The sequence below is a fragment of the Nicotiana tabacum genome, chromosome 2 (assembly GCF_000715075.1).
Source record: "Nicotiana tabacum cultivar K326 chromosome 2, ASM71507v2, whole genome shotgun sequence".
NCBI lineage: Eukaryota > Viridiplantae > Streptophyta > Magnoliopsida > Solanales > Solanaceae > Nicotiana > Nicotiana tabacum.
In genome coordinates, this window is record NC_134081.1 from 91,341,787 (window position 1) to 91,361,626 (window position 19,840).

General features: G+C 37.1%; 1 protein-coding gene across 1 annotated transcript in view; it reads right to left on the bottom strand.

Moving 5' to 3' along the window:
- Positions 1-11,307: 11,307 nt before the first annotated feature.
- Positions 11,308-19,840, bottom strand: part of LOC107807994 (large ribosomal subunit protein uL13c-like) — a 34,716-nt gene continuing 26,183 nt past the window's right edge. Inside the window, exon 5 of the mRNA XM_075227425.1 lies at positions 11,308-14,350. Within this exon, the coding sequence (XP_075083526.1) occupies positions 14,280-14,350 (71 nt within the window). The 3' untranslated portion in view covers positions 11,308-14,279. The remainder of the gene's footprint in view (positions 14,351-19,840) is intronic.

Below are 19,840 nucleotides of genomic sequence, written 5' to 3' on the forward strand. Positions count from 1 at the left end.
GCTTATTACGTTCTTCTTCTTGCTTTCTCCCTTAGGGATGGATCTATGTTTTGAGCAGCAAATACAGGCGAATCTATTGTATATCCATATGGTTATGAATTAAATCAGGCATGGTTACAAATAAGTACTGGATGATTAAATAATATTCCACGTCCGCGACCAATTTGGCATTGAATAACATCATTGTCCCGCCCGTATAAAGTAGTGATATGCTCGTTCTTTGTGTTTTTTCTTTTTCGCTATTTCGATCTTTCGATCCTATTAAATTCGTAAGCTTCGTTACAGGGAAGAATGCGTAGAGATTTATCTTGTTTTCCATTTTCAAGTCCTCAATTCAAGAAAAAAAAGATCGTAGTTAGTGGAATTGAACCCATGACCTTTCAAAAATTTTGAATCCCCTTGACCACTAAGCTACACTTTTGGGTTGTGTCAAGAGAGTTCAAAACTTCATATATAGAGGTGAAAAAAAAATTTGCCTTATATATACAGTGTAATTTTTCGGCGAAGGGGGTTCGGGTGAGCCCCCTTCCGCCCCCTAAATCCACCCCTACTCAACAATATTATTTAATAAACAATAATTAATAGTGTTAGGATCGGATTACCGGGTAGTGCACTATTTAGCCAAACAACGTTATAATGACAATAACAAAGACAATGCAAGTTGATAATAACGGCAATTAAAGAAGATAAAGAAGACACAAATTTAACGTGGTTCGGTCAAGGTGACCTACGTCCACAAGTGAAGACGAACAATTTTAATATACCAACAAGAGTACAAAATTAGAGTAAATACTCTAATTAGTCCCAAATACCCCAAGAGAATAACCTCACAAGATCACTCCAAAGAAAGGGTTCACACAAGTGTTTCCCAACACTCACTCTCTTACAAAATACTCTATAATGAAATAAAGGAGGAGAAAGAAAGACAACAGTAAAAAGCTCTTGAATTGGTGTGTTTTCAAATGAGGAGAAGCTCCTATATTTATAGTAAGAAATTCTTGGCCTAATAGTAGATATTATGTCATAGCAAGAAATCCTTGGCCTAATAATGGATATTATGTCATGGCAAATGTCATGATCCACAAATTTGTTATAATGGATATTATGTCATGGTAAATGTCATGAAAATTTGGCCATATTACAAATCTCCACCTTGGCCTAATTTCGGCTTATATATAGTAAATTTGCTCCACCTTCTCCGCAAAAATCCCCAATGGGCAAAATCATTCTTCATAAATGCCAATCAAGTTCAGGCAAAGCTTGAACTTGGACACTGAAAGAGGTTTTGTGAACATGTCAGCAGGATTGTCTCTAGTGTTGATATTCTAAACAGAGACTTTTCCTTCAGCAATGATTTCTCGGATGAAATGATACTTTATATCTATGTGCTTCGTCCTCTCATGATACATCTAATCTTTAGTCAAGTGAATGGCACTTTGACTATCACAGAAAATAGTAAAACCACCTTGGTGTGAACTGAGTTCCGCAAATAGACCCTTCAACCATAAAGCTTCTTTGATTGCCTCGGTCACTACCATATATTTTGCTTCGGTAGTAGATAAAGCTACTACATGTTGTAATGTAGCTTTCCAACTAATAGCGCAACCACTAATGCAAAATATACATAGCCTGTCAGTGATTTTCTTTTGTCAAGATCACCTGCATAATCTGAGTTTACAAAATTAACCAAAGTGTTAGTATTTTTCCCAAACTCCAAACGTGTGTTTAAAGTACCTCGCAAGTATCTGAGAATCCATTTCACAGCCTGCCAATGTGCTTTGCCAGGGTAAGCCATATACCGACTTACCATGCTCACTGCTTGTGAAATGTCTGGACGTGTACAAACCATTACATACATAATACCGCCGACTGCACTGGAATAAGGAACATGTTCCATGTACCTCTCTTCTTCCTCTGACTGCGGGGACTGAGCAGCTGATAACTTAAAATAAGCAGCAAGAGGCGTACTAACTGGTTTAGCATCTTTCATGCCAAACCTCTCCAAAACTTTCTCCAAGTACTTCTTCTAGGTCAGGAATAGCCGGTTGGCTTTTCGATCTCTTTTGATCTCCATGCCAAGGATTTTCTTAGCTTCTCCCAAATCTTTCATCTCAAATTCACTTTTCAGCTGACTTTTCAAATTGTGAATTTCAGTTAAATCCTTAGCAGCAATGAGCATGCCATCAACATAAAGTAATAAGTACACAAATGCACCATCATTTAACTTTCGGAAGTAAACACAACTATCATACATGCTCCTCGAATAACCATGACCCAACATAAAGGAATCAAATCTTTTGTACCATTGTTTTGGAGACTGCTTTAATCCGTACAAGGATTTTTTCAACAAGCAAACATGATCTTTTTTTCTTTCAACTTCAAATCCTTCGAGTTGATGCATGTATATTTGTTTCTCAAGTTCGCCATGTAAGAAAGTTGTCTTAACATCAAGTTGTTCTAATTCCAAATCATACATGGCAACGAAGGCAAGCAAGACACGAATAGAGCTATGTTTAACAACAGGTGAGAAAATATCATTAAAATTAACTCCTTGTACCTGATTATAGCCCTTTGCAACTAATCGTGCCTTATACCTCGCATCTTCAACCCCTGGAATGCCATCTCTTTTTCTTGAAGACCTATTTGCAACCAACAATTCTTTTTCCTGATGGCGGCTTCACAAGAGACCAAGTACCATTCTTGTGGAGAGACTTAATTTCTTCATTCATTACAATCAGCCACTTGGCTGAGTCAGCACCAGAAACTGCTTCTAAATATTTGATGGTTCTCCAATTTCTTCGATTTCCTGTGCAACTGAAAAAGCAAATGCAACATAATATCCAAACCTTAATGGTTGTTTACCTTCTCTTCTTAGTCTATGTTTGGCTATAGAATAATCCTCTTCTTCTGGTTCAACTTCAAGAGGCTCAACTTCAGGAAGTTCAGCTTCTGTCTCAACTTCAGGAGTTTCAACTATATTTTGCTCCAAAGTTGATGAGCTTGACTCAGAAGGAATGTCAATCTCAATCTCTACCTGATTCTGTGTACTCTTTCCTTTATCTGTATTACAAGAACTAGAAGACTGTTTTCTAGAATGTAACATAGAGGATTCATCAAAGGTTATATCTCTGCTAATTATAAATTTTGGTATCGTGGGATCAGGATACCATAGTCAGTATCCTTTCACCCCAGATGCATACCCGAGGAAAATGTACCTTTTAGCCCTTGGCTCTAATTTTCCATCATTTATATGCATGTATGCAGGGCAACCAAATATCTTTAAATCGGAATAATTAGCAGGAGTACCTGACCACATTTCCTCTAGAGTCTTAAAGTTTAAAAGTGCAGAAGGAGATCGGTTGACAATATAACAAGCTGTAGAGATAGCTTCTGCCCAAATGGCGTTTGTCAACCCAGCATTTGAAATCATGCAACGAGCCCTTTCTAAAAGAGTTCTATTCATCCTTTCTACCATACCATTTTGCTAAGGTATCATTCTCATAGTACGATGTCGAGCAATTCCTTCATTCTTGCAAAATTCATTGAATTCATCATTACAAAATTCCAAACCATTATCTGTTCTAAGCCGCTTAACATGTTTTCATGTTTTCTTCTCAATCAAAACTTTCCATTATTTGCAATTTAAGAAAACATCACTTTTATTTTTCAGGAAATAAACCCAAACTTTCCTTGAATAATCATCAATGAAAGTTAACATATACCTGGCACCACCTTTTGATGGGGTACGTGAAGGGCCCCAAAGATCTGAATGAATGTAATTCAAAGTACCTTTTGTTCTATGAATCGCTAGAGATTTGAAACTGACTCTTTTCTGCTTCCTGAACACACAATGTTCACAGAACTCCATATTTCCGGTACTTTGGCCACATAAGAGACCTCTTTTGCTGAGGATGGAAAGATCTTTTTCACTCATATGCCCCAATCGCATATGCCACAATTTGGTGATGTCAGAATCTGATTTATCTGATATTGAAACTGCAAGAGCACCTGTAACAGTAGATCCCAAAAGAGTATACAACATACCAGATCTGCGTGCTTTCATGATCACAATAGCACCATGAGAAATTTTCAGAACTCCACCTTCACTTGTGTACTTGTACCCAAGAGATTCTAGAGTGCACAAAGAGATGAGATTTTTTTTCAAGTCGGGTACATGTCTAACATCAGTGAGAGTTCTCACCATACTATCGTACATTATGATTCGTATTGTACCTTTTCCAATAAATTTGCAGGCAGCATTGTTGCCCATCAAGACAACTCCACCTCCAATAAATTCATATGTGGTAAATAAATTCCGACTGGGACACATATGATAAGAACAACCCGAATCTAAAATTCACTCATTGTTAGATTTGAAACTATTATTAGTTGCTAAAAAAATAGTTCCCTCAGTCTCATCAGCAGCTACACTTGCTTTGGCAGTGTCAGTATTTTTGTGCTCATTTTTTTTTTGTATGTTTTTCTTTATTTTTCAATTTAAAGCATTGAGAAATAATGTGACCTTTCTTATGATAATATTTGTACATGACATTTATGTATCTGGATTTTGACCTTGATTTAGGTTTCTCACTACTTGAATCTTTCTTATTGGATCTACCTCTTATGAATAAGCCTTCCCCTTGGTTCCCACTAGCTTCCCCAGTAATATCTTTATCTATTTGTTCTTTTAATTTCAAAATAGATTTGATATCTTTATAAGAGATATTATCATTTCCATAAAGCATAGTATCTCTTATATGTTTAAACGACTAGGGTAAGGAAACAAGCAATAACATAGCTTGATCCTCATCTTTGATTTTAGTATCTATGTTACTTAAATTCATAAGAAGAGAATCAAAAATATCAAGATGTGTAAGTATAGAGGTACCTTCAGCCATACGAAAAGTGTAGAGTTTTTGCTTTAGGAAAAGCCTCTTTTCTACTGTTCTTTTCATATATAGGGTTTTAAGCTTTTTCCATATGCCTTTGGCTGAGCTTTCTGCTGCAACTTCACGCAAAACCTCATTTGAAAGATTTAAAATAATATCATTTTGCCTTTTTGTCTATGACGGCAAACTCCATGTCCGTCATTTTATCCGGCATCTTCTCTTTTTCTTGCAGTGCCAAGTCTAAGTCATCCTGAATTAGGATAGCTTCCATCTTTAATTGCCACATTCCGAAGTTTGCACTTCGGTCAAATTTCTCAACATAAGACTTTGTTAGAATCATTTTGGCTATTTAAACTAACCCGGTTAGATCTGGATCTGATATCAATTGTTAGGGGTTACCGGATAGTGCAAAATTTAGCCAAACAACATTATAATGAAAATAATAAAGACAATGCAAGTTGATAACAACGGCAATTAAAAAAGATAAAGAAGACACAAATTTAATGTGGTTCGGTCAAGGTAACCTATGTCCACAAGCGGAGAGGTGCAATTTTACTATACCAACAAGGGTATAAAAGAGAGTACAAAATTAGAGTAAATACTCTAATTAGTCCCAAATACCCCAAGAGAATAACCTCACAAGATAACTCCAAAGAAAGGGTTCACACAAGTGTTTCCCAACACTCACTCTCTTACAAAATACTCTATAATAAAATAAAGGAGGAGAAAGAAAGACAAGAATGAAAAGCTCTTGAATTGGTATGTTTTCAAATGAGGAGAAGCTCCTCTATTTATAGCAAGAAATCCTTGGCCTAATAGTGGATATTATGTCATGGCAAATATCATGATCCACAAATTTTGTTATAACAGATATTATGGCATGGCAAATATCATGAAAATTTGGCCATATTACAAATAGTTTAAGATGTGTAAACTATTAGTCCCCATATATCTCGAATAAGGATAAAGAAGACAAGAAAGAGAGATTAAGATAAGTTATTCTTCTGAGATGAATCCGAAATGTTGAACACTCTTTTGACATGAGATAATTCAGAGATCTTCCTTCAGATTTGTGTTTGGTAACACTAATTTTGTGGTTTAGAATATTACACTTGCTGACTTGCACCCTTAGTTCTATGTTTTTGGCACAAGAAGATCCATGTCACCCTTTTCTCGAGAAATACTCTACTTTGATCCTTGAATGGAAGAAAATAACTTAGAGACAATAATCGTGTAGGTGCATGTACAAGCAAATTTATTAAATGTAATCGTGCAATATTGATTAAGTGAAGTGTTTCTTTTTTATAATTTCAATTACTCTTTCGTATTTATTTTCTACTAGCACATGTATAGGAAAGTAAATTATTTTGTAATACAAGATAGACCTATATTTTCCTCTCTAAATATAACCAAAAGTTAATACTTAGGCCATAAAGATAAAATTTCTGGCTAGACTTGGAGGGTCGATAAGTGGTGGTGGCGGTGTTGCTTGAAGCTTGTAGATGATGATTGTTGCTCTCAAACGCACACGCAAGTATACGTGATTATACAAGTAATATAGGATAAGTTCAGATATCATACCCACGGGGACTTGTGATTTACTAAGTTAAACTAAGACAATTAATCTATTCAAGCAATTTTCTAAAATCTAAATATTTAAATAAAACTAATCTAGAATAGCAAACTAAGCGATTACAGAAAACAAGTCGGGAATCTTAAAGACGAATTCAATGGGAGAAAATATTTCAGAGCTATGGGTTAGCTAATAATCCTATTGAGACTTTCACTTAAATTGTCTAATTAATTTATCTGGTTTATTGATTGACAGGGTTAATATTACTCGTAGTATTCTCCCGAAATATTACTCGCCTACTTAAGCTAACCTAGCACCTATATTCCTATGGAATTAGGATTAACAAGAACACATTAGTAATTCCCGTATAGTAACCAAGCAAGGCGATTAGGTATATCCTTGTCCCAATCACAAAATCGTTCCCGATACTCATGTTCAAGATCTCGCTCTACTCAATCTTATATGTAATCTAAAATTTCCTCTCTCATGTTCAATTCTAGATTCGTAGATAGTATTCAATTGGTGATCAAGCAATCAAATAGTTAAGTGTAAGATTGAATAAATAAACTAATATGATAAAATAATAAGAACAATTCAAACTTCAAACTACAATGTTCATGTAGCACCCATAATTCTAGAACTAATAAATTATGAGATTACAAGAAGAAAAGAGAAGAAAAACTAGTTGAAATCCTCCTCCAAGCGTGGTTTGTGTTCTCCCCTCCAAAGTGGCGTGTTCACCTCCCAAAATATGTTCGATCTCCTCCAAGTTAGGTTTAGGACCCTTTTTATACAAGTTTGGGGCGTCTAGCACCGAAAACGATCGCGCTAGCCTGGACGCTGAAAATTTTGAGCTTCTTGATTCTAGCGCCACAGGTAGCGCATAGCTCCAACTCATGTGCATTCAATTCAATTTACTCCAAATTCATTCTTACACATATAAACACTAAAAGTTAGCTCAACTCATTGCAACTACACATTAGAACCAACAAGAATAGAGCAAAATGTCAGGCGATTCATATATAAAAATAGATGCTTTTGGCCGAACATCAATAATGCTCACCACTTGCGCCACCACTGCTTCTCCGTACAGAAAGCTTGCATCAGGTAATTGTGTCAGAGATAACTCCTGATAGGAAATAATTTTGGGGTGTCAAAAGTGTGGGTTGGGTCGATTTTAGGCGAGTCAAAATAGGCCGAGTCAATAAATGGACGGGTCAATGATCCACCCAAAAATTACTTAGGCTGATTTGGGTTGGGTCAAGATGGGCTAACATTTGGGTCATAGCCTAATCCGCCCGACTCTTACCAAGCTTAATTAGTATGTGTTGTTTTCTTATGGATTGTATAATTATTAAATGAATTTATTTTCTTTTGTTATAATCATATATAGCATAAAAAAAGTTATTTCTAAGATATTTTAGAAAGTTACTCATGGATCAATTTGGACTAAAATTAATTCAACTTTAGATGGGTTGAGATTGGTTGGGTCAAAATTGGTTGGGTTCAATAAATGGGCAGGTCAATAACCAGTCCAACCATGGACGGGTTGTGCGAGTCATTTGGGCTTGGATTAAATTTGATAGCCCTAGAGAATATTAATGGAAATTTTACATGCGATAGTTAAATAATGCACCCTATTTATTATAAACCAAAATATTTTAAAAATATTACTATTATTTATAGCCGTTTTTTTATTTTGTAGCATAGTACAAACATATACAATTGATCTTTTAATTTTTCCCTTAACGATCTCTCTCAACTCTCTCTCCTTTCTCCCTCTCTCTTTGCCCTCGGCAAGGCCGTCGTCCAGCCGGTCATCTTCTCCGGTGGAGCTCCACCAGAGCCCAAACAAACAACCGTCTTTCTCTCTGTCTCTCTCTCTTTCCTCCCTTCTCTCTTCTATACCATCAGATCCAGCCATCTCTCCCTCTCTCTATCTCTCTCTCTCTCTCTCTCTCTTCCCTTCTCTCATCTCCACTATCAGATCCAGATCTGAAAATCACGAAGTCGCAATGGGTCCATTACCGGCAGCGAAAATAATGAAGGAGGAAGATCAGAGGCGTCACCAGATCCGGATCTAACAGAGATGCCGGAGTCCATGGCTTCTTCTCCTTCTTTGTATCTCACATCTAAGATTATTCATCTGACCGGATTTTGGTAGATACAATGTGATAGTGTATTCTCATATCTGGCCGGATTTTTGTTCGTCTCTATTTTGTAGTTTTAATATAATATATATATAGTGTTTTGCTTGGCCGGAAGACGCCATCTCCGACGAACTTTCTTATCTTCTTTGCTATTGAGTCACATACAATGATATAAATATATTGTATTATGCACAAATACACTCAAATTTGACTGTATTCTGTATTTTTCAATAAAATATATTTTATTTTTTTGTATTTTTGCTTGTATTTATGTATTCCGAAGGTTATTTTTTGCGGCAGATCGATGTATTTTTTGAATTTTTGTTGTTTGAATACCGTCAAATTAAATACAGTAAATTAAATACAATGTAAAAATAGCTACGAATGAATACAATAAATTGAATACAACCGAATATAACTGTTTTGTGATTTTTTGTTGTTTAAATATAGTCGAATTGAATACAGTGAAATTGAATACAATATAAAATAGTTAAGAATGAATATAGCCGAATTGAATACAGTATATACAGCCGAATTGAATAGAGCGGTATACACCATATTTCTTGATTTTGTTGTTTGAATACAACTGAATTCAATACAGTAAAATTGAATACAATGTAAAATATATAAGAACGAATACATTCGAATTGAATACAGTGTATACATATTGAATACAGCGACATACATCACATGGCAAGCAATTAGTAGCTACGAAATTTAATTAGCTAAATTATAGCTACGTAATAGTCATTTCTTCTGAAAGTTCCCCAATATTAATTTACTCTTATTGGCTTGCAATTCTATGGCATCAATGCACGTTCATGTTTGAAAATGAGTCAATGTAATATAAAGTATCTAACTTAGATCGGAAGATATTATTCTTTGGAGACTTGTCAAAATGAATTATTCCATGTACCTGCTTGAAAATTTCTAAGATTAAGGGTGTATTGGGAAATGTTTTCTATTTTTTCCACATGTATGGTTGTCAAAATGTTTTAGAACACATTTCCTCTAAGCAATAACCAACGGAAGCCACTGCACACATGCTTCAAGCAGCAGTCCCAAATTCTCCTTACGCTTAAGACAGAAGAGGGAAATGATCGTTCCATTCCATTTTTCTTCTTTTTTATAATTGCGGTGTCCGGACCAACTTGTGCGCACTTTTCTTAATTTCATGGGGTACTGCTATCTCGCACTAGTACATGTATCAGATAACTTTATCCACTAAGGCTTGGACATTTGAAGAAATCACCTACTAGTACTTTTGCTTCTGCTGGAATCTAAACTTGAGACCTCATTTTTTCTCAACGTAACCGACTTCATTGACCATTAGACCACACTCTTGAGTGTCCATTCCATTCTCAAATTCCTTAACCTGGAAAAGCCACCTGCTACATTCTTGTGTCAAGAGGATAGCTCGGGCCTTCAGCAGGAGAAAAAAAAAAGGACAGATCGGGAAGAAAAAGGTGTTAAGGTTGTCCCTTTATATGTTGAAAATCTAAACCCAAATGTTGAAAAATATTAATTAGCAAAAAGAAGAAAATTTAACCATGTTTGGCCATGTGTAATAACAACAGTAAATGAGCTTCAACTATGCTGAGAGGTTAGCTGATGTTATCCTTCTAAAGCTCAACCTGATACTATTGGTGTATTCAAGTACACGTTCTATCTTCAGCTTACTAATGAAGTACAAGATAGTCTCCTTCAGTTGAACTCTGAAGTTATTCAAACATGTGGTATTGTTCTTCATGTGTGAAGAGTGTCCTAACGAGCACAAAAGGCCTGTCTATTTGCTTGATATTAACATTGCTCACTCAACTTATAAAGAAAAGATATCCATCCTAATATGTCTAAGGTGGTGTTGAAACCAACTACCATACGCATCTTTGCTCGATTAAACGGGCTACTGTGCCTGAGCCATGTTGCATGCACCTCCACCAATGCACAAGGTACATGCTACGTCCCACTAGCACAAATACCTGATAACTCTTCCACCAAAGCTTAGCTAGATAAAAAGATCACCTAGTGTTTGTTGGTGTTCTTTTCTTTGAATATATCTTTGTTCCCTCCGGAGCACATAGATTATTGAACCTGACAACAAGGTCGCTAACCCCCGGAGAGTATATTTTAGTATGTTTTTCATGAGCTGAGATTTAGTAATGTCATGACATAATCCAACATAGCACTACTAACATGAAATGCCAAGCAAAGTAAAGGATACATGGGGACTACAATTTATTTATTTTTAAAAAAAAGAAAAGAAAAAGGCAGTGTAGAATTTAGAACCCAAACCTAAAAGACGAATGCTCATTTGCTTAACAAACCTACACAGACAAGAGCTCTGGAGGTAAACAAATTTGTACTGGAAAGCCTCCAGAGTAGAATTAAAAGTGAATGGCGTGTTACAGGTGCAGGAATGGTGTACTATGTTAAACAGAGAAGTTATGCCTGTTAAATAAAAACAGCTGGAAAGGGGAAATGAGAAACTGCTGGGGTGATCTCTGTTATGAATCAACCCAGCCCAATAAAGATATCCACACACAGATAGCTATTGGGCTTAGAAGAGCTATTGGGCTGAGAACAAGCAACGGGGTCAGGCTAATTTGAGATCCGGGTTGAGTAGTGAGCCCAAGAACTATTCTATTAAAAGAGTAGTGGTGATGATTTTTGGGATTATGGGCATTGTTGAGAATTATGTTCGCCTCTCGTCTCCTTCTTCTGGCTTCTTCCTCGAGACTCTCTCTTTCTGTTCTCCCTCGGCTCTCTCTATCCTTCTTCTCCGAATCTCCTTCTTAGTTCTAATTTATGTTATTGTAATGATTGATTCTTTGAGTTTATGAATTAAACCTATCATTTCCCTCGTTTACTTTGTGTTGTGAATTCAGGTACATAACATTGGTGCTTTTATCGATTCGGACTCCAATGACAGCGGTGATACTGGATAAATTCAACAATGGCAACCCAGAGGGATGGGTTTATCAGGCAGAGCGTTACTTCAAATTTCTTGGTTTTTCCGAGGAAGACTGGTTACCTCTTCCATATTTTTACCTTGAAGGTGATGCTCTCGCTTGGTTCGATTGGCTCTTTCGCAACAAATAATTCTATGATTGGAACCATTTCAAGGAGAAAATATTTTTGCGATTTCGGAAACGACCTGCCATAGATTCAAAGAGGAGGCTGGCCGATTCATCCCTGGCTTATCATTGCTACATTAGTCACTCTACTCTGGATTCGTCTGAGGCTCGGGTATATCTTTTGGCTGATTTGCGCCATAATTCCAACTTCTATGAGTTAGAATCTGCATTCAAAGTTGGTAACTCAGAGGCCAAGCATGTGTTCGATGAAATGTCTCCTGGAATTTTCACCAGAACAGTAGAGGAATATTCTTCTGTTTCAACAGCGTGCCAAAGCACAAATACAAATGCTTATGTCTCTCACTTTGTAGCTGATTTGGATGATATTCAGAAACCTAAGGTGTTCGACGCAATGTTACATAGTTGTTGCCCCAATGTATTTGTCGACGCACAATCAGATGCTCCAATCGGCATGCCTGATTTAGAAGCTACATGTCCCGCAAGTAGCGAAGTCCAACTGTTTGATAAAAGTACTCATCGAGATATGTCAGAGAGGTATGTTACTGCAACTTCTCTTGATCGTGGCACTAGTGAGCAACACATTGAATTTGAGACCTCGGATGACCTATATCTTGCTGACTGTTTCATCGAGCCTGAGACTATTGTGAATCTATCTCTTGATAAATATTTTATAGAGAATGAGGATGGGATTTCACCAGGTGAAATTCCTTCAAATGAAACGATACCTGATGTTGAGCAGGGAAAAGATGAAGGTATTCTAATGGTGGTGAGGGTACCACATATTGCTTTCTCAATGAAATTCGACAACGCTTGTAAAGATTATTCGACCATAGTTGTGGTCGATTTCAAGAAAATCCCTGGGAAATCAGCTTGTGGTACTGATAACACTTTTATTGATCAATGTCTTTTGAATCAATTTTCATTTAATCCTGGAGTAAATCTCCTTATTGTCACTATTCGTGCGACCGCATTGGATATTTGTGCGGGGGATCCAGGAATAAGATTTAAGTCCAAGTCTCGAACGGGTTATATAGTGAATATGGAGCCACTACTATTGATGGGATCTACTCTCATGTTTTTCTTCTTTGCATATGCTAACTCTATGACTCAGGTGTAGGATCCTGGATGGCAATGGTTGCATCATCATTATTGCACTTGCTATTTTACTAGGCCAACCACTGACTTCAATGCTGATGCATTAGCCATTGCTCCATATCTTGGTGTTGTTCTCGATGTTGCTGGCAAAATTCACAAAGAAGGAATTGCACAAGTCCTTCAAGGTATCATAGCTGGGCAAACGGGGGTAAGTCTAAAGAGCCCCAGTTACTTTTGAAATGCTTGTAGTCTTCGATCCGGGAGGAGGCCCTTTTGATGTACTAATTCTTGAAGATAGAGATGGTGTCCTTGAAGGAACCTTGACTTCCATAACTACTCTGTTTATATGCAATGCACCTCTCTCTGTTGACAACCTTGATCTTCAAGATCAGAAAGAAACTATTGCTGAATTTACCAAGTTAGAATATGGCTTGTCATGTTTTGGTTTATATTCCCTTATTGAATCACATTCTACATGTAGCATTAGAGTTAATGGTACACTAGGTGAGTTACGGAGAAAAATAAAAGGGAATAGCAATATTGACTCCACTGCTTGTTTGGGAGCTTCACCCTAAAGTTAATGGCGTCGTTGAGTTTATGGCGGGGCATTTCAGCACTTTGAGTAGGAGAACAAATGAACAACTAATCACAATGGATCTATGGGTTGAAATACTGGAGAAAAAAGGCTGCCAAGCAAAACTGCCAAGCATTTATTGCTTTGCTACGGGTGCTAGAGGCACAACTTGCCCTTGTTATAGAGGGAGTTCTTGTTCTCCTTTCTATATGTGATAGAGATGAGCTCGCCACAGAAATATGCACACCAAGGTTCTTGTTAGTTATTGATACCGCTTCAGTAAATATCATTTCCCGCACTTGTGTTGCCGGCACACATGGGGTTGTTGGTTACTTTTTGATATGCAAGTGGACTTTCCAACTAGGCCTTATACCTGTGAATGTTTATCTAGCTACACCTAGTTTACCTCTGTCTTTCATTGAAGGATTTCTTATTTCGAACCTTGAGGACAAGGTTCTTATTGAGGACGGGGGTATTTTAATGAATCAACCCCAGCCTAATAAAAATATCCACACACAGATAGCTATTGGGCTTAGAAGATCTATTGGGCTGAGAACAAGCAACGGGGTCAGGCTAATTTGGGATCCGTGTTGAGTAGTGAGCCCAAGAACTATTCTATTAAAAGAGTAGTGGTCGATGATTTTTGGGATTATGGGCATTATTGAGAATTTTGTTCGCCTCTCGTCTCCTTCTTCTGGCTTCTTCCTCGGGACTCTCTCTTTCTGTTCTCCCTCGGCTCTCTCTATCCTTCTTCTCTGAATCTCCTTCTTAGTTCTAATTTCTGTTATTGTAATGATTGACTCTTTGAGTTTATGAATTAAACCTATCATTTCCCTCGTTTACTTTGTGTTGTGAATTCGAGTACATAACAATCTCTCAATAACTTTTCATGGAAATTGGTAACTACCGCTGCTTCTGTATCCTCTCGTCTCTTATAGGTATCTCGGTTGGTTTCTGTGCGTCGTGAGGATGGTGTTAGAGTACAAACAAAACAAAGCTGAAATGGCCTTATTTATTTATATCGGGTATTTGGCCCAATTTTACTTTCTTTGTCTTTTACAATTTTGTCCTTGTATATAAAGACAATGCAAAGATTATTTTGGGGTCAGTGAGCATTTTTCCAGTTGCTTCTCTATATGCTCTTCCTTCTCTCTATTATTGTTATTTTCTCTCTCTAGTTTTCGCCGATTCCGCCATAGATTTTGATGAGTTGCTCCAAATGCATCATGGTATCAGAGCGGTGACACTTACACACTGCTTGTTTTTCGTTATTTCTCTTTTCAATCATGTGATTCTGCTCGTTCTTCATAGTCGGAAAAAAAAACTAATTTTGTATTTTTGGATTTGTTTCGATTCTCGTCTCAATTATTTCAGAAGTTCCTGAATTTTCTCGTGTGAAAGTATTATTCAGTCAAAAAATCATTTCAATTTTGTCGAAACACGCAGAGTCGAATTCTTCTTAACAACTTGAAGATCGGGAGAGTTCGTTGTAGAATTGGTGTTCTTCCTTTGGCATTTTATGGTGCATCTGAAGGTTTAGTTATCAGTTATATTGCTGCTTTGTGGCTCTCTTACAGTCACCACTGGTATTTCCTTCCAATTTCATCTTTTATTTTCTGATAGCAGCGCGTGTTCTCTTGGTGTTGCTGTTGAACTGCGTCATGACTAACGACAATATCGTAAATCCTAACTCTAATCCATCACATGAATATTACCTTCATCCTTCTGACAATCCTGGTTCATCTCCGGTAAGTAAACAATTCTCTGGCATTAGTTTTGGGAGTTGAAGTTGTGCTATTGTAATTGCATTAGGAGCTAAGAACAAATTAGGTTTTATCGATGGAACCTGTGCAAAACCTTCGAATGACTCTCCTCTTCTTAAATATTGGGAGCGTTGTAACAACATGGTTACTACTTACTAGTTGGTTGTTGAATTCTCTGAATCCAGAAATTTTCGATAGTGTGATTTATGTTAAATATGCTGACAAAATATGGAATGAGTTGAATGAACGATATGGTCAGTCCAACGGGGCACGCTGGTATCAAGTTAATAAGGACTTGAGCTCCGTTTCTCAAGGGTCTTCTGATATTCAAACATATTATACAAGAGTTAAGAAACTTTGGGACGAGTTAGATTCCCTTAGCTCCCCGGGTTGTGCTTGTAATTGTAACTGTGGAGGATTCCCATCACATGAATATTACCTTCATCCTTCTGACAATCCTGGTTCATCTCCGGTAAGTAAACAATTCTCTGGCACTGATTTTAGGAGTTGAAGTTGTGATGTTGTAATTGCATTAGGAGCTAAGAACAAATTAGGTTTTATCGATGGAACCTGTGTAAAACCTTCAAATGACTCTCCTCTTCTTAAATATTGGGAGCGTTGTAACAACATGGTTACTAGTTGGTTGTTGAATTCTCTGAATTCAGAAATTTCTGATAGTGTGATTTATGTTAAATATGCTGACAAAATATAGAATGAGTTGAATAAACGATATGGTCAGTCCAACGGGGCACGCTGGTATCAAGTTAATAAAGACTTGAGCTCCGTTTCTCAAGGGTCTTCTAATATTCAAACATATTATACAAGAGTTAAGAAACTTTGGGACGAGTTAGATTCCCTTAGCTCCCCGGGTTGTACTTGTAATTGTAACTGTGGAGGAAAACTCCAGACATAAAAGGATAAAGAAATTCAGAAACTGATGCAATTGTTAATGGGGTTAAATGAAATTTATAGTGGTGCGAGAAGAAATATAACTATGATGAAGCCAATTCCAAACATAGAGCAAGCCTATTCTCTGTTGCTTCAAGATGAGAAGCAGAGTGAAATCCACATTCCTTCTCACTTTATTTCCAGAATCAGCTTCTATGTCTGCTTCTTCATCAAGCACATAGAGATTTGGTCAAAGATTCACTCCTAAATATGATGACAAGAAAGTCTCTTGCAAATACTATAAAAAGTCAGGCCACACAATTGAAAAATGCTACAAACTTCACGGATTTCCGCCTGATTTCAAGTTCACCTAAAATAAAAGAGTGGCGGCCATTGTGCATTCTACTTATCATCCTAATTCATCTACTGAAGGAAATGGTCAAGTACAACCCTCCAATCCTTTCTTCACTCAACAACACTATCAACAGTTGCAAGAGCTGGTTTCACTCCTCCATAACACTCATCTGAATCTGAGAAACAGTCGGATGCCCTTAACAGATCTGCACACTTTACAGGTAAGTTGGCATGTTCAAATTTTGGCTCTAGTTCTCGTGTGTGTTTTCACTTTAAATTTCATGCTGAGTATTGGATTATAGATTCGGGTGCAAGTGACCACATGACTTATAACAAATCTTTGCTTAAAAATATTCGTGACCTTCTTGTTCCTTATCTTATTACTCTTCCAAATGAATACAAAGCTAAAGTGACTTCTGTGGGATCTTTAGCTTTGTCTTCTGTTATTACTCTATCAAACGTTCACTTTGTTCCTAGTTTTAAATACAATCTACTTTCTGTTCACAAACTCATTTGTCAATTAGATTGTGATGTCCTATTCACTAAAACTTATTGTATAATGCAGGGCCCTTCTCTGAAGAGGCAACTGGCTCTTTGTAACATGATTGATGGTTTGTACTTTGTGGATAATTCACTCTCTCCTTCTACAAAACTCCTCGATTGTTTGTCTAGTTTCACTTGGTTAAATTCTGCAAGTAGTGTGAATAAAGTGAGCAAGTCTACTTCTTCTGTAAGCACAATGAATAGCATGAATATTACTGCTTGTAATACAGATTGCTCCATGAATAAAACTATAGCACTTTGGCATTCCAGACTTGGTCACATACCTTTCTCTAAAATGCTGAAACTTTCTGGTATTTCTTTGCTTTCTTCTAATAAACAATCTTTTATTTGTCATGTTTGTCCAATGGCTAGACAACAAAGACTATCTTTTCCCTCATCCACCCAAGTATTTTAACTCATTCACATTGATTTCTGGGGTCCTTACCATACATCTACTTATTCTGGTCATAGATACTTTCTTACAGTGGTTGATGATTATAGCAGGGTTACTTGGACACACCTATTAAGCTGCAAAAGCAATGCCTTTTTTCATATTGAAAGTATTTATTTCTATGGTGGAGACTCAATTTCAAGCCAAAGTCAAAATTGTTAGGTCTGATAATGTACTGGAACTAGGTTCTAGCGTTGAAACATCTTCTTTTCTTGCTTCCCAAGGTATTATTCATCAGACATCTTATCCATATATTTTCCAACAAAATGGAGTTATGGAAAGGAAGCACAAGCACCTTCTAGAGACGGCAAGAGCTCTTCTATTTCAATCTGGTCTCCCCGTATTTTATTGGGGTAATTGTGTTCTTTCAGCCACCTATTTGATTAATAGATTTCCTAGCTCTGTTTTGTCTGGGAAATCTCCTCATGAAGTTCTTTTTAAATCTCCTCCATCATATACACACTTAAGAGCTTTTTGTTGCCTTTGCTATATTACCACACCCAAGCCTCTTAGAGACAAATTTAAACCCAGAGCTGCTGCCAATGTTTTCCTTGGATATCCCTTTGGTAAAAAGAGTTATAAAGTCCTTAACCTTGAAACCAAAAAGATTAATACATCTAGAGATGTTGTTTTCCATGAATCTGTCTTCCCTGACAAATCTAAAGGTTCTTCCATTTTTGATTTCTTCCCAGTTTCAGATAATTCTATTTTTCCTCCTAGTCTAGTGCATGTTAATATTGAAGACTTAACTAGTGGATCTACCATACCAATTGGCGATGCAACCTTGCTTCCTATAGAAACTTCTGACACTACTACTACTCCTTCTATATCTACTTCTTCTCCTTCTTTTACATCTGTTTCTTCGCCCTCTTCACCTCATACTTCCTCTAAATCTACTTCTTCTCCCTCTTTTGTTCCTTCTGTTACTCCTATTAGAAAATCTTCTCGTCCTCATGTTACTTCTCTGTATTTGCAGGATTTCGTTTGTTACTGTGCTCATACTTCCCCTTTCTTTACTCTCACAAACTGCTTTTCTTTTCCAAGTCACTTGTGTCTTAGTAGTCTATCTCCTAATAATCAGCATTTAGTGAAGAGTGTTAGCACTATACAGGAACCTGTAACTTTTCAGCAGGCTATGCTGAATCCTGCCTGGCAGTAAGCTATGAATAAGGAGTTTGAAGCATTAGAGGCAAATCAGACCTGGTCTATTATCCCTTTGCCTCCTGAAAAGAAACCTATTGGTAACAAATGGGTCTATAAAATCAAACATCGAGCAGATGGAACTATTGAATGATTTAAAGCTAGACTAGTTGTTAGAGGTAATACACAACAAGAAAGAGTTGATTACACTGATACTTTTTCTCCTGTTGTTAAAATGACCACTATCAGAAGTGTTATTGTCGTTGCAGTTAAAAAGGCCTGGGATATCTTCCAATTAGATGTTAATAATGCTTTTTTGCATGGTGACCTTGAGGAAGAAGTTTACATGAAGATACCTCAAGGCATGACTGTTTCTGCTCCTAATTTGGTGTGTAAATTACAAAAATCGTTGTATGGCCTCAAACAGGCTTCTCGGCAATGGTACTCTAAGCTAAGTGATGTTTTATGTTCTAGGGGATATGTGGCTTCCAAAAATAATTACTCACTATTTCTGAAAACTTCTCCTCATTCCACTGTTATAGTAGCCGTTTATGTGGATGATTGGTTCTCGTCACTGGTGATGAATCTTCAGAAATCACCTCCTTGAAGCGTTTTTTAGATTCTCAGTTTCGTATCAAAGATTTGGGTCATTTACATTACTTTTTAGGCTTGCAAGTTATTCGTGAGCCCAATAGTGTGATAATTACCCAGAGAAAATTTGCCCTTGATATGCTAAATGATTTTGGTTGTGATGATCTATCTCCTGCTTCTGCTCCCCTTCCTGCTGCCATAAAGCTGAATACTACTGATGGTGCCCTATTGACTGATCCTCTGATGTATCGCCGACTTGTGGTAAAGCTCAATTTTCTCACTAACACTCGTCCTGACATTTCTTTTGCTGTACAGCTACTAAGCCAGTTTATACATGCTCCCAGATCCTCTCACTATACAGCGGCAGTCCATGTGTTGCGGTATATCAAAGGGAATCTTGGCCAAGGTTTGTTTATGTCAAATTCACCCTCTTTTGAATTGCAGGCCTTCTGCGATTCCGACTGGGCTGCATGCCCTGATTCACGCAGATCTGTAAGTGGCTTTATTGTCATGTTGGGGTCGAGTTTGCTGAGTTGGAGGTCTAAAAAGTAACCTACTTTCTCCCTATCTAGTGCCGAAGCAGAGTATAGATCAATGAGACGTGTGGTTGCAGAGTTAGCTTGGCTCACTCGTTTACTTTGGCATTACTGATCTCTCTTCTATTCCAGTTTATTGTGATAGTCAGTCCGCCATTTACATCGCAAAGAACCCCGTCTTCCACGAGCGTACCAAAC